Source organism: Tachysurus fulvidraco, chromosome 21, assembly GCF_022655615.1.
Source record: "Tachysurus fulvidraco isolate hzauxx_2018 chromosome 21, HZAU_PFXX_2.0, whole genome shotgun sequence".
Classification (NCBI taxonomy): Eukaryota; Metazoa; Chordata; class Actinopteri; order Siluriformes; family Bagridae; genus Tachysurus; species Tachysurus fulvidraco.
Window position 1 is genome coordinate 20,227,766 of NC_062538.1, and position 23,201 is coordinate 20,250,966.

At 40.0% G+C, this 23,201-nt stretch overlaps 1 protein-coding gene across 8 annotated transcripts in view; it reads left to right on the forward strand.

Annotated features, from left to right (window-relative positions):
- Window positions 1–23,201, forward strand: part of grin1a (glutamate receptor, ionotropic, N-methyl D-aspartate 1a) — a 29,392-nt gene that overhangs the window by 5,362 nt on the left and 829 nt on the right. The window contains exons 2-22 of one of the 8 annotated variants that reach the window (XM_027152748.2): window positions 43–177; window positions 1,218–1,394; window positions 5,157–5,219; window positions 6,003–6,100; window positions 6,494–6,615; window positions 7,019–7,193; window positions 7,359–7,503; window positions 8,416–8,502; window positions 8,655–8,790; window positions 9,932–10,059; window positions 10,391–10,555; window positions 10,808–10,926; window positions 11,269–11,381; window positions 12,003–12,151; window positions 12,639–12,796; window positions 13,201–13,362; window positions 13,620–13,729; window positions 13,988–14,133; window positions 14,382–14,438; window positions 17,768–17,794; window positions 19,168–19,278. In XM_027152748.2, the coding sequence (XP_027008549.1) occupies window positions 43–177; window positions 1,218–1,394; window positions 5,157–5,219; window positions 6,003–6,100; window positions 6,494–6,615; window positions 7,019–7,193; window positions 7,359–7,503; window positions 8,416–8,502; window positions 8,655–8,790; window positions 9,932–10,059; window positions 10,391–10,555; window positions 10,808–10,926; window positions 11,269–11,381; window positions 12,003–12,151; window positions 12,639–12,796; window positions 13,201–13,362; window positions 13,620–13,729; window positions 13,988–14,133; window positions 14,382–14,438; window positions 17,768–17,794; window positions 19,168–19,278 (2,583 nt within the window). The other 7 variants (XM_027152743.2, XM_047805892.1, XM_047805893.1 and 4 more) reach the window with 7 other exon arrangements.

Consider the following 23,201-nt stretch of genomic DNA (forward strand, 5'->3'; position numbering starts at 1 on the left):
CTCTATGCTTGTGCTCTATTTTTTTTCTCAATCTATCTACAGGTCTATGCGATTTTGGTGAGCCACCCTCCACAGTCCAGTGACCACCTCACACCTACACCGGTGTCCTACACCGCCGGCTTCTACCGTATCCCTGTGGTCGGCCTCACCACCAGGATGTCCATCTACTCCGATAAGGTTGGAGGATAAGTAAAAATGTCAATCAAGTCAAATCAAGTCAAATTTCACATTTAGCACAACAAAAAAACAGAAAGTGCTTAACAATAAAAATTCTAGTATCTTAAAACTACGAAAACAAAAATAACATGAACATAGTTAATAAAACTAATTCAAAAAAGAAAAAAAAGACTTAAACACAGACATTAAGGGGTCAATATATACTACTTCTATTCTTCTAGTTTGCTTAAATGAGTCTTAGTTACAGTATGTATGAAACTAACAGACCTTTGGAACATCTGTGTAATGCGTGTTAATATTTCATTGTAATGTTACTGTTGTAACAAGCAAGAGCTCAGACAAGACACTCACTCATTCATTTTCTACCGCTTATCTGAACTTCTCGGGTAACGGGGAGCCTGTGCCTATGTCAGGCGTCATCGGGCATCGAGGCAGGATACACCCTGGACGGAGTGCCAACCCATCACAGGGCACACACACTCTCATTCACTCACACACTAACACACTACGGACAATTTTCCAGAGATGCCAATCAACCTACCATGCATGTCTTTGGACCGGGGGAGGAAACCGGAGTACCCGGAGGAAACCCCCGAGGCACGGGGAGAACATGCAAACTCCACACACACAAGGCAGAGGCGGGAATCGAACCCCCAACCCTGGAGGTGTGAGGTGAACGTGCTAACCACCGTGCCCCCCTCAGACAAGACACATTTTTCGAAATAAAAGAAATTGAAAAAAAAAAATCTGAATCAAGCTATTAAGATAGCAAAAAGGTTAGTGAAAAATAGAAACTCTTTAAATATTTTGGAAAAATTAAGCAAGAATGTGAACATTGATTGACAGCACTGAAGCACACAGTAAGTTCAATGTGATGACACCTGAAAGGTTCTTTAAAACAAGGATTAATGAGCATGTGAGATTGCTGTTGAGACTGGGGCTATAACAGAGGCACTGTGGAAGCTGATTAGAGTTTAGTAAGTAAAGTTGTGATCGCTGGAATGATTTGGTGTTTATCTATTTTGTTTTCTCTTCCTCAGAGTATCCATCTGTCCTTCCTGCGCACCGTGCCGCCTTACTCGCACCAGGCACACGTGTGGTTCGACATGATGCGTGAGTTCCGCTGGAACCACATCATCCTGATCGTCAGCGACGACCATGAAGGTCGAGCCGCACAGAAGAGACTCGAGACCCTTCTGGAGGAAAGGGAGACCAAGGTGAGTTGTTCTCAAATGCGTATAAGCATGTGCGTGTGTAACATTGTGTAACATTTAACAATCTCAGAAGTCTTCTATGTATGTAACTGTTTGCTTTTCTGTTGCGTGGAAAACATCTCGCTCATGCCATTTTGTAAATGTTGGCTATTGCCAGAGGCATCAAACAGTGTCTAATGTGGTCTAATCTAGTTGAAGTTTTGTGCATTTCTTACTCATCTCACATTGCTTTTTGCCATAGTCTAAATCTCCTGAGTCGCTCCACGGCAGGAGCGAAATGAAAATCTTAACCCGGGGCTTTACAAAGCATCTCTGGCTCACGAACGGAGCTTATCTTTAATAGGCTGTTGCGTCTCATTGTATTATCAAAGCATTAAAATTCAAAACCAGTCAGCAGTTTTACATCAGCATCCAGCAGCGTGTGTTTGGTTGATTGCAGTTTGATTGATGAAAGGAACGACGTCTGTGCTGTAACGCAGATGAACTTTTTTTTTAACAGCTCTCAAGCTAAATCACGATCCCCAATTGACATCTGTGCTGTAGTAATTACCGGTGCCCTCTTTGCAGATAGAGAACATTATTAATATAGAGACTATTTCAGTGTAGTTGCAATTAAGCTACAGAACTGCTGGGAATTGAGTTTTTTTTTTTTTCAAGTGTTGCAGGTTTCACAGTAATGTTCCCTTGTGTAGATTAGAGTCGATTGAAGCTGAAATTGTTCCTCGACTGCTAATAAAACCGCACCTATAAAATATGCATCGAATTCTGTTCTGGTCTATTAATGAAAAATGATTCATTTTTCACATTTTTGCTGTTTAAGCCGTTCTTACTGGCTTAATAGAAAACGAATATGAAGCGGTTTATATTGTCTGAGATAATTATGGACATGTCGAAAGATGATTTGATTTGAAGGTTGAAAAAATGCCTAAACTCTGTCTGTAACCTTTATAAATCTCAGGTTAAAACTGTAGATGTTATATATTTCTATAGACTCTCTGGTAGGATGATGGAGAAAGATGATGGTGACATCTGGTAAAGGAATAAGGGATGTAGCGCCGACGAACGATTCTATATAGCAAAATAAAATATACGAACAAAGGTCTATAAAGATACACAAGCGTTAATGATGAAGTCGGCGTTCAAGTTCATCTCAGAGGTGTTCGTTGGGATTGAGGTCAGAACTCTCGATGTGCAGGACACTCGAGTTCTTCTGCATTGTACGTGGTTTCATTGTGAAGCTCGAGCATCTTTTATTTCCAGTGATGGGAAATTGTGTGCTTCTGACTTTATGGCAACAGTTATGACATTATTACATTGACATTATTTCCTGTCTAGCGTCACCCAGATATGAGGATGAGGTTCCTTTCTGAGTCTGGATCCTCTCAAGGTTTCTTCCTCATATCATGTCAGGGATTTTTTCCTCACCACCGTCGCCTCCGTCTTGCTCATTATGGAGAGATGTTAGAGATAAATAGTAAACTTTAAAATGTTTATTCTGTTTCCATTCTTCTGTAAAGCTGCTTTGGGACAATTTGAATTGTTAAAAATGCTATACAAATATATCGAATTATATTGAAATATGGGTATGATGGTCATGTGTACAAATACTTTTGGTCATATAGTGAATCTTAGGGTGCTATTTTAGAAATATGCATGTGCAGAAAGTTTTTATCATAATTAATTAAGAACAAATAACAAGGTCAGGAGTGAAAGCACGACATCACGATATACTCAGTGTCATATACGGCTATAGGCGATAAGTACATTTTACTGAACAACCAGGAAGTTTATATAGGAAACAACCGGGAAGTGACTGCTGAGTGTGACCTCTGCTGATGTGGAAGTATTTCCAATACTTCCAAGTATCATGTCTACAGTGTTGAGCTTTAATAGAACAGGGGCATAGAAGCCTTTATTATCGCCACATATACATTACAGCACAGTGGAATTCTTTTCTTCACATACCCCAACTGAGGAGGTTGGGGTCAGAGTGCAGGGGCAGCTATGATACTGTACAGCACCCCTGGAGCAGGGAGGGTTGAGGGCCTTGCTCAAGGGCCCAGCAGTGGCAGCTTGGCTGTGCTGGGCATTGAACCCTGATCCTCAGATAAACAACCCAGAGCCTTAACCATAAGTGGCCTACACTCTGGCTTTATATGTTTTTTTTGCAAATTTCTTAAGAATGTATAATGATAATTTTCCAGATCACAAATGTGAACATATTCCCTGCAGGGAACTATTTTCAGCACCACAGTGTCAGATACAGCGGGATAAAAATAACACATATACTTACTAACTCTGTCTGGAGGAAAACCTAAAAACAGCTTGATGTCACGGTGGTTTCGAGTAACCTCATGCATAATGTACGAATTTAAAGATTAAAGACCTGCGTTCAGAACCAGAAGCAAAATCAGATCCACAGTGAAAACTGGAATAAGGCCCCTAATCAGGCCGACCTCAGATACGTATGTACTGTATATAGTGCAGAACTGTATGTTCCTGTGCTACAGGAGTTTATTTATACCTCTGCGGAATCGCAACGCACCGTCCGAGCATGGCTAAGGCTCCCCGGAGGCTGTTGCCCTCAAAAACTCAGAGGATGAGAAGAATGCATTATGCTGCAGCAGAAAAACGACGTTCCTGCTGCAGTATCTTTGTCTCTAGCACTAAAACTAGCTAACAATTTTAGCTTCGCTGTGAATGGTTCTAGGACATTTATAAACATTTATAAACAGAGAACACTACCACTACCACAACCTTTTAGTACTGTGAGCTGCATTCTATTCATTTAACACTCATGCCAAGCAACCAGGTGACTTAAAGCTAGCTACTAATGATCCAGCTAGCAACGTAAGGCAAAAAAGGGCTTTTCTGTGGACAATGGAAGATATAATGAAGGTGAAAGCAAGGTGATTTATGTGGTATATTACTAAGAATATACTCTGTATGTATAAATGTTACTAATTCGCGTTATTTACACTTATCATCAAGCAAAAAGTGGATTTTCATGAGGGTTTAATACTACAGCTATTAGAACTATTAGAGCTAGCACGAGGGCCATTCATCATAATAAATATATATTTTTTAAAAATCCCCATTTGAGTGTACAATTCCTCCCACTTCCTAGATCTGCTAGCTTTTCCCTTCTTTTTCTTTCTTTTTAGCTCTCGATTTATCCTATTTTCTGGCTTCACAATCTTTTGAGCTATTTTCATCGGGTTTTTCCTTTACAATAAAGAAACTATATATCCAATTTCACCAAAATTAAGTGGAAATGCCGCCTAAGCGTGGGTTCTTAATTCTCATAATAAAATATACTCAGGTGGTTACCGTAATGATATCTAGGTTTTGTCTAAAAATGAATCTGTACCATTTATTTTTATACTATATCCACAATTCCAGTTGAAAGACACGTATCAAAGGTACTGTACATAAACATTTGTGCCACCTCATTTTATCAAACATAGAGTAAAGGTCAAAAGATTCTGTATCATTTCCTCTTTTGTGAGACTTTAAAATGGTGACACGTAGCTGTGACTTTCCTGAAGAGTACTACCATTTTTTCCCCTAAAGACATAAATAGGTTTGCATTTTTCAGGTCAGTGGTAAATTAGCGCAGTCTCAGATGCTTTTCAAAGCCCTGGCGTTAGGACTTCCAAATTGGAGCAAACAAAAATTTGTTAGATGCTTTATTGCCCATCATTTTCAACTGTTTATAATATTCTTCTGTGTCTGCATATTTTCTCTGTGCACATTACTCATCAGAATAAAAAAAGGAACTATGAAAACCTCGATCAACTGTCCTATGACAACAAGCGAGGACCTAAGGTATACTTGCATGGTCAATGCACGCCGCCCACCAACTTAAACGTTGCAACTAGAATCTGGCCAATCAGCCATCAGCCAACCCAGAAATGCCCTTATCTCGGTAGCACGTGTTTCTTTTTACATCGAGACCTTGTTTTTTTTTTTTTTTTTTGGTTCCCTTTATGATTTAAATGACGAATGGACTTGTTTTGAACGATTATCATTTTCGGTTTTCAAGAAAGGAAAAAAAAAAAGAGAGAGAAAAGTAAACACGCTCCGCTTCTGTCATTATCATTTTTTCCCCTTCCAAATAAAGGAATGCATGATTCAGATCAAATAGGAATAAAAGCTCCTTTGTTCCTTTGTTTAGATGCGCTAGTGTGGGACGCGTCACATTCCCAGATATTACTTCCTCCCTTTTGCGCAGCACCCCCTAGTTTTTTTTTTCTTTTTCTTTGGGCAGATAAAGCCTCTCACCTCTCGCACCCTTTCTCCCGGTTTTAGTTTCCGGTTGCATCGGCCTTTTCCCCCCCAAACCTCTAACATGCACGCCGTTCTCTGGAGCCTTGATAACCCTCAGCATTGCATGCAAAAATACAGAGGTTTTCCCCCTTTCTAGTTTTTTCTTTTTTTTTTCTTAGTTGATCCAATTTTCCTTGGAGCGCTGTCATTTTCCTCCTTTTTCAATCACACAAACGCAAAAAGAAAATTCAACCAAAGCAGTGAAGAGAGGTTAAAGAGGCAGCATGGTCCTGGGGTGGGGAAGTGTCTCTAGATTTTACTGACTGTGTGCCCCGATCCCAGGCAGAGAAAGTCCTCCAGTTCAACCAAGAGACTAACTTAACTGCCCTGCTGCTCGAGGCCAAGGAGCTGGAGGCTCGCGTGATCATTCTGTCCGCCAGGTGAGGTATTATTTAAGACTATGTCACATTACCAGCACTGAAGTATAAATCACGGTGTAGTAATGCCTAATGAGGGCCACTCTGTTATATTAGGATTGAAGTGCTGTAATGTATGGAGAATATCTCATAAATACTCAGCATTGTACATAATAAATGGTAAAACGATGTCATCCCACAGAGAACCGTTTAATCCATTACTATAAAATGGAAATGTGAAAGACGGTGAAACATGTGGTGGTAGCATCATTATTAAAAGTTGCTTCGTTTCTTCTCTATCGCATAACGCTACAACACTGTAATGATTATACACCTTCATTAATAAAAGAAATTGCTTATAGAGCTACACATATTTCGAAACGGAGAGTATTGCGACTGACGTGTGTTTGCCGGCAGTGAGGACGACGCTGCTGCAGTGTACAAGACAGCTCGGTTTCTCAACATGACCGGCTCTGGCTATGTGTGGCTAGTTGGAGAGCGGGAGATGTCTGGTAAAGCTCTGAGTGAAGCTCCTGATGGTACGTACTGTATGGGATCATGAAGCAGAGCTAGAGAACTGGAAAGGCACTGGTTGTTTCTTGTCTCATTTTCAGTAGATTATATGTTTAAATATGTTATATGTTTAAATTTTAATCTTATGATTAAACACATATGATTCATAGTTTATTTGAGATTTATTTGAGAGGTATTGAACTCTCTGGAAAGAACAATTTCACAACAAGTTTGTGAGATATAAAGTCTCTTACATTAAGTCTCGGGTCCACAGAGTGTTAAGATGTTTAAATCTAAAATATAACAATCTAATATTCACTGTCAGATAATTTACATCACAGAGACCTTAATGTTATGTTCATATTAGTAGGGTTATTAATGGCTGGAGACAGTCAGCTCATTGGATTATTCTGATGCCGACACACACAGGACTAATTGGCCTTCAGCTCATTAACGGCAAGAACGAGTCGGCTCACATCAGCGACGCCGTGGCGGTCGTGGCTCAAGCCATTCAGGAGCTTTTCGAGAAGGAGAACATTACCGAACCGCCTCGGGGTTGTGTGGGCAACACCAACATCTGGAAAACTGGGCCACTCTTTAAAAGGTCAGCTAGAAAGCAGGCATGGAAAAGATTGTGTCTGATCCAGACAGCTGATATACATAGTCTACATAAATTTGACTGTGTTTGCATAAATTTAGCACTTTGTTGGTGTATGTGGGTGAGACAGAAAAGCTTCTCCTTTCTCTCTGGTGTCTCTCTGTACTGCAGGGTCCTGATGTCATCCAAATACCCAGAAGGCCTGACAGGACGAGTGGAGTTTAATGATGATGGGGACAGGAAGTACGCTCATTACAGCATCCTTAACTACCAGAAGAGCAGACTGATTCAAGTCGGCATTTATAATGGAACTCAGGTGTTTCTTTTTCTTTTGTCAGATAAGAACCCATCTCAGAAACATTTGTATATTTTAGGTGTTTGTTTTGCTGACTGTACTTTTTTCTTGAATGAGTAACACGGTTAATTATAGAGTTAGTAAATGCACAAAATGTGCTTAACTAGCATTCATGTTAAATAGCATGAGAATCATAGGACTTCCTAATTAATAAATAATAAATGCAATGAATATTTTACTTACAGTCTACAAATAGCATAGGAGAGGTTTACTTTGTACGTGACTCCATTACTAAACAACAGAATATTCTACACTTGGATTTATTTCATTTATACAGCTGAGCATTTTTAGGGTTAGGGGTCCTGTTCAGTGGCCCAGGAGTGGCAGCTTGGTGGCTCTGGGTTTTGATCTCATAACCTTCCAAGCAGTAATACAACACCTTAACCACTGAGCTATCACAGCCCCCTAAATAAGACCACAACTTCATTTTTCTTCTTCCTGTGATTGTTGTGAAAGTCGGTTGAACAGATCAACAGGTGCCTTCAGGAATGTATATTTTTCATAACTTATAATGTATGAGTCAAAGATAAGCATGTTTCTGGCATGAGATGTTAACCAGATTCACACATTAGTGTAAAAACAGTACGATTTTAGAAGTATCTAATGATTACAAGGTATAGTGTGAAGATAGATGAAGATTTTGTAGGTTGTATTAATGGTTAATGATTTTTATTTATTTATATAATACATGACCGTACAAGGCTGATGAGTTGTTGTGAAGGACACTTTAACCTTTCTTAAGCTGTCTTCTACCTTTACTATTCACACATATTCGTAAATATGTGGGACACGAATGTTCCCCCGCTCTTAAAATCACCCAAAAGATCTACATCTAGGTCACTTGGAGCTTATTTTAGACCACCGTTCCCTCAGGTGCTGCTAAATAAGCAAAGGAAGATCATCTGGCCTGGAGGAGATACAGACAGACCGAAAGGTTTCCAGATGTCCACATGGCTAAAAGTACAGTATCATTTAAAGAACATCTGTCATAAAAAACAAAACAGTGAATGTGTTTTTTCTTTAAATGCTTTTTAATAAGATCTACATGGAATACAAAGATTTCATCACACAGTTCCCCTTAACTATTCATTTAAACTCCTGATTTATCGCAGATAGTCACGATACATCAGGAGCCTTTTGTGTACGTGAAGCCAACCATGCTGGATGGGACCTGCAAGGAAGAATACACACCGAACGGAGTATTAATTAAAAAGGTGATCTGCACTGGACCAAATGAGACCATTCCAGGTAACACAACAGGATCATTTATGATATTAGATGCATACATGTACTGTATATATAAACTCTAGGTATTTATATACGGATGTGAAGAGGTGTGTGTGTGTGCAAGCGTGAGGACAACAGGTCCATGTTGTGTGTGTGTTCTTATGAGGTAACTTACGAATAATGTGCTACGTGCTGAACACTGTACTGTAGTCGTGTGAGTCTAATGAACTTTTGTCGGATTGATTGTTCGATTGTTTTTTAATTCAGTCCTTAGTGATTTTTTTTAGGCTGTGATGTTGAACATCATTCGACTCTGAGTCAAAATTCGCAAATTTGAGTCAAGCTAATTTTCCAAAGCCACTTTTAACATATACAGGTGCATCTGATTGAATTAGAATGTCGTGGAAAAGTTCATTTGTTTCAGTAATTCAACTCAAATAACGAAACTTGTGTATTCTATAAATTCAGTTCACACAGACCGAAGTAGTTTAAGTCTTTTGTACTTTTATACATGACAATATAGTCATTGATATAAGATAAGTAAATGGATGTTTATTTAAGATTTAACGGACGGATGTTTTCCGACACTAGAAGATTTTGGAAAATCGATTTTTTTTTGTCTTATTAGCTTCAGGAGAGGTTAGTTAGGTGGCTAGTCTTATATGTATTTTTTTAGTTTATTAATAAATGAAGTATGGGGGGCATGGTGGCTTAGTGGTTAGCACGTTTGCCTCACACCTCCGGGGTTGGGGGTTCGATTCCCGCCTCCGCCTTGTGTGTGTGGAGTTTGCATGTTCCCCCTGTGCCTCGGGGGTTTCCTCCAAGTACTCCGGTTTCCTCCTCCGGTCAAAAAGACATGCATTGTAGGTTGATTGGCATCTCTGGAAAATTGTCCGTAGTGTATGAGTGTGTGAGTGAATGAGAGTGTGTGTGTGTGCCCTGCGATGGGTCGGCACTCCGTCCAGGGTGAATCCTGCCTCGATGCCCGATGACGCCTGAGATAGGCACAGGCTCCCCGTGACCCGAGAAGTTCGGATAAGCGGTAGAAGATGAAATGAATAAATGAAATACTCAGTAAACCACTTCAGAATGTTTTTGGAGAATGTTGTGCTGCTCTCCAGCATTTCTTTGTTCAGATGGTTTACACGTGGTTTGGTTACAGGACGTCCAACGGTGCCTCAGTGCTGTTATGGATTCTGTGTTGACTTGCTGATCAAGCTGGCCATGACTATGAACTTTACCTATGAGGTCCATCTGGTGGCTGATGGGAAATTTGGCACGCAGGAGAGAGTGAGTTCGGATTTACATCTTTAAACTGATTATTTTCATGCAGTACATTGGTCTTGTTAGTAGTATTGCTCGAACCTTCTTGACTGAGTCACTGACGCTGCTGTAAGACAAAGCAATGTTATCTGAAGCATACAAATGATTTTGTAAATAAAAGTGATTTGTATTGTTTTAGTCTAAGCATTTAGGCTAAGCATTTTAGTCTACTGTAGATTTAGTATTTCTACAGTAGCTAGCATCAACTTTTGCAGTTTCATCAAGACTGAAATTGAAATTGTAGCTTTGTTTCTTTTCTGGTTTTGTTTTAATATTCCTAATTTTTCTTTGGCCTCAGGTGAACAACAGCAACAAGAAGGAGTGGAACGGTATGATGGGAGAGCTCCTGGGTGGCCTCGCGGACATGATCGTGGCTCCGCTAACAATAAACAATGAACGAGCTCAGTATATTGAATTCTCCAAACCGTTTAAATATCAAGGGCTCACTATCCTTGTGAAAAAGGTACATCTGCTCTTCCCAGGTGGAATAAGTACATGAAACATGTATTAGCATTTCAAAACTCAAAAGTCTGTGAAAGAGCAAAGTAGTCGTTAGACTTACACAGAGGATTAGAGATTAAATATATACAGTTAATACTATCATGGATTTATTTACTTGCTGTGTATCAGTACTTGCAGTAACTCTTAAATTTTAGTATCAGTTAGATACAGTATATATGGTATGAAATGTGTGACGCATCGCTGTGTGTTACAGGAAATCCCTCGTAGTACGCTGGACTCGTTCATGCAGCCGTTCCAGAGCACGCTGTGGCTGCTGGTGGGTTTGTCGGTGCATGTGGTGGCGGTGATGCTTTACCTACTAGACCGGTTCAGGTACACATTAATGTCTGTATGACTTGCTATGAGATATTTTCCTGTTTTCTGGACGTGTTTTATTTACCAGTGAAAAAGGGGCATCAATGTTGCTGTCTACATGAAGGAGGGGAGATGTGGGCTGGTCGTGCTGTGTTGAAATCAATCTTGCTCCTTGTTGTCATTTGCTGTCTTCACAGCTTGCTCGCTCATTCTTCATGTCTATATTTGGACCTGTTTTTGTCTGTATGTTGAGACAGATGTTGTCATCGTCTTTGTCCCTGTTGGTGGACTAGGAATGTCAAAATCTGTCAAAAACTTGTGCAATTCACTCCTGTTCATCCTCTGCCTGATTGGTTTCAGCCCATTTGGAAGGTTTAAAGTAAACAGTGAAGAAGAAGAAGAAGATGCCCTCACCTTGTCTTCGGCTATGTGGTTCTCCTGGGGAGTGTTGCTGAACTCTGGAATTGGAGAAGGTTACACCGATACAGTAGTTTGTTTTCACCTCACATCACAAAATGGCAGGCTAAAGGCCAGTCTATGAATAATTGGACAGCAAATCCAGCACACTAATTTCAAAATCAACCCACGACTATGAGGTTAAATTCTAGGTTTTCTAATTAAAATCTTTAAATTGGCACTATTTTAAGCAAAATAAATTTAGAGAGTTATTCCAGATGCTTGCAGTTGCAATTGTAGGCTTACAGCATTAAATATAAGTCCATCAGAAACAATAGGGATACAATTTCAAAAAAATTCTGCAGAGCTCCAGGAAGAATATTTCTAATACAGGAGACTAATCTTTACAAGAGTTATGGAAGTGTAAAGGAAACATCCCACTTCATATGTAAAATAACATAAAAGGTCCAAAGATCTTCTCAAAAATGCTAATCTTGCTAATAATAACCGAAAGCTAATGTAAGCTAGTAACATAGCTTGCATAAAGATGCTAAATAAATTGATAAGTAAGCAACTACTAATAGCATAATCTTAACTAACTCTGACTAGCTTTTAGTTATTATTAGCATTTTTGTTTTGTTTAGCATTTTTAAGAGATCTTAGCCCTAACATTTTGATGTATTTGTATCATTGTACAGGTGCCCCGCGTAGCTTCTCAGCGAGAATCCTAGGTATGGTGTGGGCCGGCTTTGCTATGATTATCGTAGCATCCTACACTGCCAACCTGGCTGCCTTCTTAGTGCTGGACCGGCCTGAGGAGCGCATCACCGGCATCAATGACCCGAGGGTGAGATCCTTGTCATTTTAACAGATTTTAACACTTTTTAAGCTTATAATTAATGGAAAAATCTGCTTTGTAGTTTTCCAAGAATGGAAATCAATGATTAATTCATTCATTCATCTACAGTAATCACTTGATTGTGGTCAGGGCTGTGGCAGATCTGTATCTCAGGTATACTGGGGAAAGGGAAAGGAATACACCTTGGATCGGACCACGCTTCATTACACATACGTTGAAACACTCATCGCACCTATGGGCAGTTTAGCGTAGTCTACTTGCATGCTTTTGGGAGGAAACCAGAGAACCCCGAGGAATCGAACACAGACACAGAAAGAACATGTGAAACCCCACAAAGACAGGAAGCCGAGATCAGGATCGAGTAGCTGTAGGGCGGCAATGCTACCTGCTGCAACATCGTTTCTAATAAATCTTTATTAAATGTTAAGAAACTCAGGCTTATGATATTTGGCTTGTTGGCTTTATCTCTTGGCAGTTGAGGAACCCATCAGACAAGTTTATCTACGCCACGGTGAAGCAGAGCTCGGTGGATATTTATTTCCGGCGTCAGGTCGAGCTGAGCACCATGTATCGCCACATGGAGAAGCACAACTACGAGAGCGCCGCTGAGGCCATCCAGGCTGTCCGGGACAAGTGAGTCACCACTGCAACGACTGCGGCAGGTCTGCTCGTGTGTTTACTCAAGGAGTCATAGGTCTCAGGTGTTTTCGGGTTTCAGGCCGAGTTGAGAACCCGTAGCAGGTCTACCTATGTCTCTCTCACTCACATAAGACTTAATGTTGAGCTTAGGAACACCTTTTTCAGGTTTCCAGCAAAATCGTCTCTGAGGGAATCCAATGACAAAGGTCCACTGGCCCGACATTGGATTTCCTTTGCCTATGAGATGACGGTTTGTAGTTCTGGTAACATTTAAAGACACACACAAGTGGGTGGAGCAGAGGTGAGAAGGAGAGTAAGTGTGTTATTACTCACTGTACTGTTGCACCATACCCCCCAAAACCCATCCTTCCCTTCCTACCCTTCCCTCCCCCCCACAGCAAGCTGCATGCTTTCATCTGGGACTCTGCGGTGCTGGAGTTTGAAGCCTCGCAGAAGTGCGACCTGGTGACCACGGGAGAGCTGTTTTTCCGTTCGGGCTTTGGCATAGGCATGCGCAAGGACAGCCCCTGGAAACAGAATGTGTCCCTGGCTATTCTCAGGTCTGTCCCAGCCGAAGCATCAATTATGTACGCTCCTGTATCTTTTAGTTCAGTCTTGTTTTTATAGAGATCATCATCGGAGATATTGTTCTTACTCATCTCTCTCTGTGTCTCCCTTCTCCTGACCCCTGCTCTGCTGTATGTGTGTCCCTGCATATGTGTATGTTTGGGTGCAGTGTTTTGGGAATTAACACAACCATCTGCCCAATATTGTGTAATAATAATTGACTTTTTCCCCCTTCCTCGACTTCCTGCAGTTCCCATGAGAATGGCTTCATGGAGGACCTGGATAAAACCTGGGTGAGATACCAGGAGTGTGACTCAAGGAGCAATGCCCCAGCCACACTGACCTTTGAAAACATGGCAGGTATGGTTTGCACTCAGTTGCGGATAATCTAAAAGAGATTGGACAAAAACTGCAGCGGTAAGGTCCTGTAGCCCTTTTTTGTCCAATGCCTTTTCTTTTCTTTATTTCATTTTTCTTACTCATCCATGATAGCCTAACTGGATAGGCAACGTCTGAAACTCAATTTAAGGAGTTGGCCCCAAGTCTCCATTTCTGAGATTGACATTCCCTAAAGGTCCCTTGTGATGTCCTTAATATCTCTGTCTCTCACTCTAACAGGGGTCTTTATGCTGGTAGCTGGAGGCATTGCAGCAGGGATCTTCCTCATCTTTATTGAGATTGCATACAAGAGACACAAAGACGCCCGCAGGAAGCAGATGCAGCTAGCCTTTGCGGCCGTCAACGTCTGGAGAAAAAACCTGCAGGTAAGACAGTAACTCCAACACCATCCCAAAGTTCATAAGATCACTGCCCATAACTTCAGCTTCACTCAGCCTGGGTGCAAATTTTCTGTGAAACCCTTCCTAGCTGGAGGATGGGTTGGAGATCTCTGGCTTTACCATTGCTCAATTCTTGGCTACTAAGATGCCAACCAAGGAAACAATCCCCAGGGTTGTTCTGGCAAGTACATGGCAAGTCCAACCAGACCCATGTCTCTTGTCTGTCCCAACAGGACAATAAGGAGAGTTCTGTGAGTCAAGTTGTGGGCGCAGCTGGGACTCCGTCTTTAGTACGTAAAACAAGTACATTTATTCAACTGTCCTCATCCTCGCTGAGCTTATTTTATTATTTGTAGGCACATACTGTAAGAACATTCTAAAACTAAGCTGCAAAACTATGTTTCGTACTAGACGAATGCTCTAAAGTACCCCTGAACTAAAACCAACTGAAAAATATTTTGATTAGCTGACTCAGATTATATAGATGGCTGCTGTGGTTCACAGGCTGTATATCAAGGAGACAATAGAGGAGAGAGACAAGGAGTCTGTTAGTTCAAGTATGCAAAAGAGGGTAGATAACACTTTCCTTTAAGTGTGTTACACTGCACTGTATCTAATGTAATGCAAATTTGTCTAGTGTTAACAAAATTCTAAGTTGTTATATATTCTGACCAGTTTGGTTATGGTTGAGGAAAACTCTGTGAATGAAGATAAAGACAATCTCATACTGAAATCCCATCTCTATACAGTATCTCCAAACAAAACTAGTTTACTCACATTAACTAGCAAGATAGCTTAAAGGTGGGGTCTCTGATTGTTTATATCACCAAAACAAACACGCAACTAACCCAAACGGGTCCCACCCCTGTATCGATAGCTCCGCCCACACATACATACGTAACCCAGGCAATAATGGAAAGAAATGTGTCTTTATCATAGCTGAAGGGAAGAACAATACGATTGCAGATAAACAAACAATCAAAAATGACACACAAGCATAAATATGCATAGGACAAAGGCATATATTAGTTCTGTGTAACAAAGCAAAACCAACGTTACTCACCTATCGAGAAGGAAAAAAGCGCCTCGGCGTCTTAAGTAAAGTCGGCCACATGTTCACAGGTCGGAGTTTCCCGAGTCAATAACTCCTGAGCTAACTTCTATATACTCCTGAGCTATACTCCACCACATATTGACAAGCCCCGCCCCTTTCTGCTCATTGGCTACACGTTAGTTTTAATTTTTTGTTTATTATCCGGCCCGACTCAGTTTTCTGAAGCATTTCTCAAAAAACGGAGACCCTGCCTTTAACTAATGTTGCAGTGAACAAAATGTTAAAATAAGCTAATCGGCTAACTACCAGGATGGCCGAAGGACATGGTGGACATGTTGCTGAGAAATTTTTTGTAGTTTTGAGGCATTACTTTTTCAAAATGACTCGTTCAGGGGTACTTTAATCTTTTGCTTTTTAGGCATAGTATACTTGTGAATTCTGTGGAGTTTTACACAGCTGGGCCAAAGAGAATAGTTAAAATATAGTGGAGAATGAATATGAATGGAGTCTTAATCTGTGCTAGTAACCTTTACATTATTAGTCCAGCCTCTTCATCACAACTCTATTCTAAAACAGATGGGGCAGGCAATCGCATAGTCTGAGCAAATACACTGCATTGATCGCATTGATGTCTGCAAATGAAGTGCAGAGATCTATAAAGAAATGCTTCAGGCTTTGCAAGTCAAGCAAAACCAACTCAATTCTATTCACTACCCGTTTTCGCTCAGAAACTTGATTTGCTCTCGTGCCCCATGCCTTTAGCTGTGAATTGACCCAAGGTCTCCCCAGGAGAGCTGTGGGTTTAGGAAGAAAGGGTGAGTGAATGAGGAGAAAGCACAATGCTTCTAGGAGACTGTGATGTGTGCGTGGAGGTGGGCCAACCTCACGCTGGCGCTTTGTACACACTGACAAAAGGTCAGTGCCGCTGTTGTCGAACTGACAGCGGTGCCACAGAAAGGTAAGATCACAGTCTTGTGTCTGTGTCTGCAAATCTATGTCCAGAACCATCTGCCCATATACATTACACACACAAGCACACACATAATCACACATGCACATGAATAATCCATGTGTGTATGACTGTTTTGTGTGGATTTGTGTCGGTGCACTCAGAACATTTTGGTATGATGGTTCCTGCTAAGAAATAGAAAACGATCGCTCGTGCTAACGAGAAACAGGTTCAAGATTTTCAGTTGTAATGGCATTTTGTTCATACTTCCTAATTCTTAGCAGGATTCCATACATTCCTCTGATCCTAGCATACAGTATGTGAGAGCTTTGAGAGCTTGTGTATGAGTTAGTACTCATATCTGAGTATATATGTGTGTTATGCGTGTATTTAAACAAAATACGTCCACCTTTCACATGTGCACATTGCACCATCATTTGGTTAGCTTGTGTGTGTAAAACAGGTGTTGCACTTTTGAATAATCAGCCCAAATATTTTGTCAGCAACGATGCCAGATCACAATCTGTACAGGTTATTCCAAAATGCACCACCTGATAGTAAACTAGGATGACAAAACAGACCAATCACAGTGATGAAAATGAAATGCAAACTAAGTCATGCGCTCTGTTTGGGCTGTACTGTACGTGTCGTCTCAATGTGGCGATGCTCTTTACGGGTTTACGCATGTCAATGTACAACTATAACTCCTTCCTGAGCTTCCTTGACTGTACACGGAAGAAGCTAAAGAATTTAGGACATTTCAGAGATTTAGCTGTAAATGTCAGCACAAATGTTCTATTCGATTTTAGCAAGGAATTGTTTATTTATTTATTTATTTATTTTAAAAAATAAATAAAAAAATGACCATTATCCAATGCATTTTATATGAATGAGCACAGCATAGCTGTCTTGCCATCCTCGCTCAGCCTATTGCTAAGTCAGCGCTATTTTCATTTCATGAATTTTACATTCGACCTCTGAGTCCTTATAGGGGACAGATTATATCTGGTATTGCACTCAAATTGATTTGCACAGGTACATTTTATTCAATTTAGTACAAGACTAGATATGATCTATATTCTTGTGTGACCTTTAAGTGAGTGAGGTATTGAGTTGTGTTTGAAATCAGTGAAATTAAGTGTCAGGTGATATTAGGGGTCATTAAGGATCTGAGAGAATGCTCCAGAAGTCTAGTGTTGATATGCTTTTGTGCTATAATATGCCTTTCTTGTTCATTGCCAAACCCTGCATGTGATAAAAATTCACACCACACTTCTAAAAAGAAAATGTTTTGTTGTGTGTGTGTGTGTGTGTGTGTGGGGTGAATTTCCATTATACCTGAAAAAAGGTATAATGTTTTGAAATGTCTTCAAATATTATATATACTGTAGTTACTCATGTTCTATCTAATGCTACCCCATGCTACCCCTCAAAAGTTGTGTATTCTTGTGATTTCCTGTGATATTAAGAGTTGCTTGGCTTCATCGGTGGCATTCTTTTCTTCAGCCAGCTCATTTTTTGCTCCTGCTGCTTTTGCTTATGGATCTTAAAGTCTTAATGATCTTTAAGTGGATAAATATTCATTTTATTTTTTTCTTTTCTCCTCCTCTATGCAGCCCTCTTCCTCTGTAGAGACTCAGGATGTAAGAATACCTTAAATATGAGCTTTTCTCACACTATCACACTCAGTCTTGTGCTGTAACCTCGTGGCATAATGTAGCGGCTAGAGAGTAGCCTTGGGGCACTTGGATGCTGGGAAGGAGGGAGGGATGGATGGAGGGAGGGATGGATGGGACCAAACGCAGAGTGTTACTATAATATTAAACATGGACCATATGGTTGATGGATGAGTATCTGTGGTAATGACTGTGGTACAAGTGCACAGAAGCCTATGGTGGTACACATGCAAAGGACCCTTACTTGCAAAAGAAGGGGGAAATTTATAAAAAAAAAAATAATAATAATTTCAGCAATACTGCTCACTGATTTTACTGATCTTACGGCCATGATTCTAGGTGAAGCCATCATACCTAACAACGGTCCTACGACTTTAAATGCCCATACAGCTTTTAGTGCTAAACAGGGCCCTCTTAAGGACACACATTAACTGTTTCCTATATGTGGAGATACGGTAGCATTCAGTCTCCTTGATATCTTCACTCATGGTGTGGAGGTCTGGGAAAAGCAGTCAGACGTCTCTGAGGCTGAATTCAGCCAGAAATTATAATAAAGGTATTTGTGCAATGTGTAATATACGGTTAACCAAAACGACATGGACTTGTTTTTATTTAGGCTACAGATCAGTCTTGTTTTGGCTGGAAATAAGGAGAAAGTTTTAGAAAAACACAGTAACTAAAAAGGGTCAGCACGCTTAAATATTATTAGTTAGATTTTTCTCAAGTTATAAAGTTTCGATCAAGTAGTTAACAAGACTAACAAGACTTAGGTAGATAACTTCGTCACAGAAGAGAACTCGTACGGTATGCTCTGGAAGAAAAGTTTTAAAATTATTTACGATTAAAAGACTAGAAATTTAGTCGAGGGAATTTTCCTCCGGGATCAATAAGGTATCTGTCTGTCTGTCTATTTATCTATTTGGAACTGGATGGATGTGTGAATTATTGATTATTTCCCATCCATGAACAGATATCAATCGAGCGAATAGACAATTTGTATTTAAATGTCTCAAGGGACTCTGACCTCAGGTGGATGATACTGATCGAAGTAAGAAACTATTTCCGATCGGTTTGTTTTCCTGTAAGTACTATAGGTTGTAAATGTACTGTAGAAGCAGGTGAGGTGCTTATAGTTACATTTGGAAAGAAAAATAGAGTAGAAAATATTCCAATTTGACAGCGTGAAAGGTTTTCCCAAGCCTCCACACATATAGATTGGGATATGATTTGTCTGTGGGGAGGGTTGGGAGTGGAAGAGGTTTTGGTTATAATGCCAGGCTGAGACGCTGACACTCAGCCAGAGAACATGAATAATTATTCTACGTATATATTTATTTTAGGATAGGAAAAGTGGTAGAGCAGAGCCCGACCCCAAAAAGAAACCCTCTTTTAGGTCCATCAGTACCACCCTGGCCTCCAGCATCAAGAGACGTAGGTCCTCCAAAGACACGGTAAGGAGATTAAGGAATGGCATCTCCTGCTCTTAGTCCCAATCTCTCTCTTTCTCTTTCTCTTTCTCTCTCACTTTCTCTTACTTAAAGTCTCTCCTTCTCTCTGTCTCTCTTCCTATGTTCCTGTCTTAAATGCCATCTCATGTCCGATCCAAGAGAGTCCCATTCCACTCCGGCCACGTGTCTGTCAGTCAGCCATTCGGTCCACATCCAAAGCTCATCTGTCAGTTAGGACTCGCCCCAAAGAGGACAGCAGGGACAATTTAGGGCTTACAGGACACATAAAAAAAGTCACCATGTAGGGGGGGTGTGATCTAAGAGGAGGGGGGCAACGCAAAGCACCTGGTTCATTTGGGCTGCTTCTCTCCGGTGTTGCTAGTCCTGGATGTGGTGTCAGTGGTGTTTGTACATTTCTCTCTCTGTGTGTGTGGGTGTGTGCGTGTGCGTGTGTGTGTGTGTGTGTGTGTGTGTGTGTGTGTGTGCGCGCGTTCCTAACATGTTCTTGTATTTGCTTGATACGATGGAAGTGAATGTGATCTTTCGATATGCCGCATTACGTGTTCCGCAGCAGCATGCTTCAGTGTCGTGTGTGTTATCGTTATCATTCAGACTAACCTTGTATTTTTTTTCTTATGTAAACAGCATCGTCTCTTTCAAGGCATGGAATATCAGGCTACTAATGCTAATACTAATGCACTTTGTTTTTCTAGAGATCTTCAATAATGCTGTGCTTCATAATCTCATAATCCTGTCCAAAGTTAGGATATTAAAATATGCATCAATAAGTCTTCATTCTATTTCCTTGGTTTGTTTTAGGCTTGATTTTTCCTTTGACGATTTAGCAACAGGATAAACTGGCGTTCCCAGAATTTCACTCTTCTCATATAACAAATACTAACAAATTAAATTCTTAGAAATTCATAAAAAGGATTTAAAAAAAACCCCCAAACAAACGGGAGTGGAGGCGTGCACTGTATTTTCCAGGGAGGATATTCACATACAAAGAAGAACAAAAACTAACAACAAATATTGTTTTGTGTGGGTTTATTTCACGTTTTATTCACAGAACCTCCTTGGTTGATGAACGCACTTCTGGGAAAACTAATTCTTCAAAAGATCAACAGCAAATCCAAGTTGAACTGATTTCTTTAGTCACGATTAACAGTATTTTCTGTAACCTCCCTTATCTTAGATAAATCTATAAATTTGTGTTTCTTATATGCGTAGTCTAACTGTATTGGTTTGAGTGTGTATGTGCATGTGTGTGATTGAATTAGGATAAATCGATCTAAATAATGGGTTTAATGTTTAATAAATAAATGAATAAATAATATTTTTAAAAAATCCAGAAAGGAGAGAAGCAACAAAACCATTAAAATTATTATTATTATTATTATTATTATTATTATTATTATTATTATTATTATTATATCAGTGTTTAATTTCTCTCAATGGATATATATGGATTTATGAGTGTTATGTCCCCTACATACATGCCACACAGCTCCTCTCTTCGTCCGAAAGCATGCGACGTGTTTGTCAAAGAAACCCAGAGTGTGTTGTGGTAGTTGTAGTAGTAGTAGTAGTAGAATAAGTTGCATCTTATTTTCCCCCCCTCAGTGGTTGTGATGGTGGTAGACGTAGTAGCATTATGTCTCTGTCTCTCTTGTTGATCCACTATCTCTCATCAGGGGGCGCTGTGGGCTTTGATACGCAGTGCCAACAGCGAGCCTCCTCAGAGAACACAACGGGCACATGTATTCACAGGGGGGCCAGAGGCTCTGCCATGACACCATGCCAAGGCTGCAAAAAAACACAAACCCTCTCTACAGCTTCATCAACAATACTGCTGGATTTAAAAAGACCCCAAAAAAACCCCCCACCACAATCCAGCAGTGTTTTGATGATTCTAAGTTTTTACTAGTGTTGATTGATGTTTTGTTCCTTGAAAGGTGATTGTAGTGCAAGCTAAACTTTGCCATGCTAGCACTCGGATTTCTAACCCTAGTCCTGGAGAACCGACTATCCTGTATATCCTAGTGTTTTCCCTGCTCCTAAACACCAGACGCAGAGTTAATTAAGTTGAATTGGTGGGTTAGAGATGAGAAAACACTGTGAAAGGACAAGTGCAGGACAAGGGGGTTCGCCACGACCCGGGCTAAGAACCCGAGACGCATTCTATAGTCTAGCATGCACTGAAATAGCAAAATAGATCTATAGATAGACGTAAGAGCTCTATAAATATTATTCACTCATCTCTGCAAATGCTTTGAATTAAGAGAAAAAAAAAAGAAATTTCAAAATTGTTTAAAAATTTTGAAATTTGGAATTTTTGTGAAGACGGTATTATGGATACATGTGTCCATGGTTCTTGTCATGATATATATATATTTTTTTCTTTGTACAATGATTAAATCTGAATTAAATTCCTAGCATTATGCCTATGCTACAGTATGCAAAACTACGCACACTTCTCCTTCAGCATGTGAACGTGTGTGAATTCACTGATTTTTTTTTTTGTCATTTTTTTTTATTCAAAAATATTAACACAAATTTTTTTTTACCCCAATTTTTTTTTTTCCTTCAATTTTCACAAAAAATAAAATAAAATAAATAAACGCTTGAGCTATGCTTCATTTTGCAATGGCGGTCTATACAATAATTCTCGACTTCAGTCAGTCGTTTCATTTAGGACAAAAGTTTTTGTCCTGGCCATTGTAACTTGGTATAGCAAACCATTATATACTGTATATAAGCGCACAAAAATGTAAAAATGACCACGTAGAAAAAAGGTCTGCATCTGCATGGCCTGGTGATGGGTTTAACCAAGTAATGCAGAGCAACAAAAAAGAACTGCACTTTTTTTCTCCGTACCTGATGTAGATAAAGAGTTACCGTTGGGGGAAGCAAGAGCTCCAGTCCTGCTGCATTTTTTTTTGACATGAGCTGTCAGGATATTCAGAAACAAAAATGTAGCTCCGCCATATGCACAAGCATTTCTTACAGTCATCCAACAATGTATCACAGATATCAGGATGCCATTGGCTGTCTGAAATGATTTGCATGTTAAGTTTAAACAGAAACATATGCTGGAGAACCTGATTCCTCTACCGTGTAAGTCTAAATGCCTCCTCAGACAGTTACCGGAAAAAAAAAACACGACAAAAAGCCAAAAAGCAGCAAATCTGACACAAATCCAGGTCATACACCCAGTGTCCACTTTACCAGTGAAGTCGAGCTCATTTTATACCACAGCACTAGGAATTTCACGGAAATTCACAGAAAAAATTCGGATAAAAAATTCCTTGTGTAATAAACAGATGAAATACTGTAAACGTTTTTTTTTTCCAGCATGAGAAAGCCTTCAGGATCGAATCCTTTGCATTTTGCACTTTTTTTTTCTTCTGTAACTTGAAAAGCTGCATATTTTTGTCTTATTAACCTTCAGAAAGAAAACAAAGAAAGCTGTCAAGGCAAGGACCAATTAATAAATTACAGCTGAGCATAACGCAAGTGAAACGAACTCACAAACTACTTTCGTTTATACTGACATATAGATTTCACACATAAACACTGTTGTCAAATTGCTGTGGTATAAAGAAGAAGGGGGAAAAAAACCACTTAATAGCAATAACAGCATGTGCAGCTCCGTGGTTGATTATTTTACTTTAACGTCATGCCCCGAGAGTGTTATTCCTTACGTAGCCTTTTATTGCTACACGTAATGTAAAGGCTCCCTCAGCGTTCAGTCACTGTAAGTCCTGATAAAGTGGCAACCTAAGTGTATATCCTGGAGGATTCATAAAAGATTGCTCAGAAATGGCACATCAGATCAGATCCAGAAGCTAATTCTTAACTGCCTTAGGAGGTACCCTCGAAGGCACGCCAGATATGCGCTGGGCATAAAAGACTGAAAAAAATTT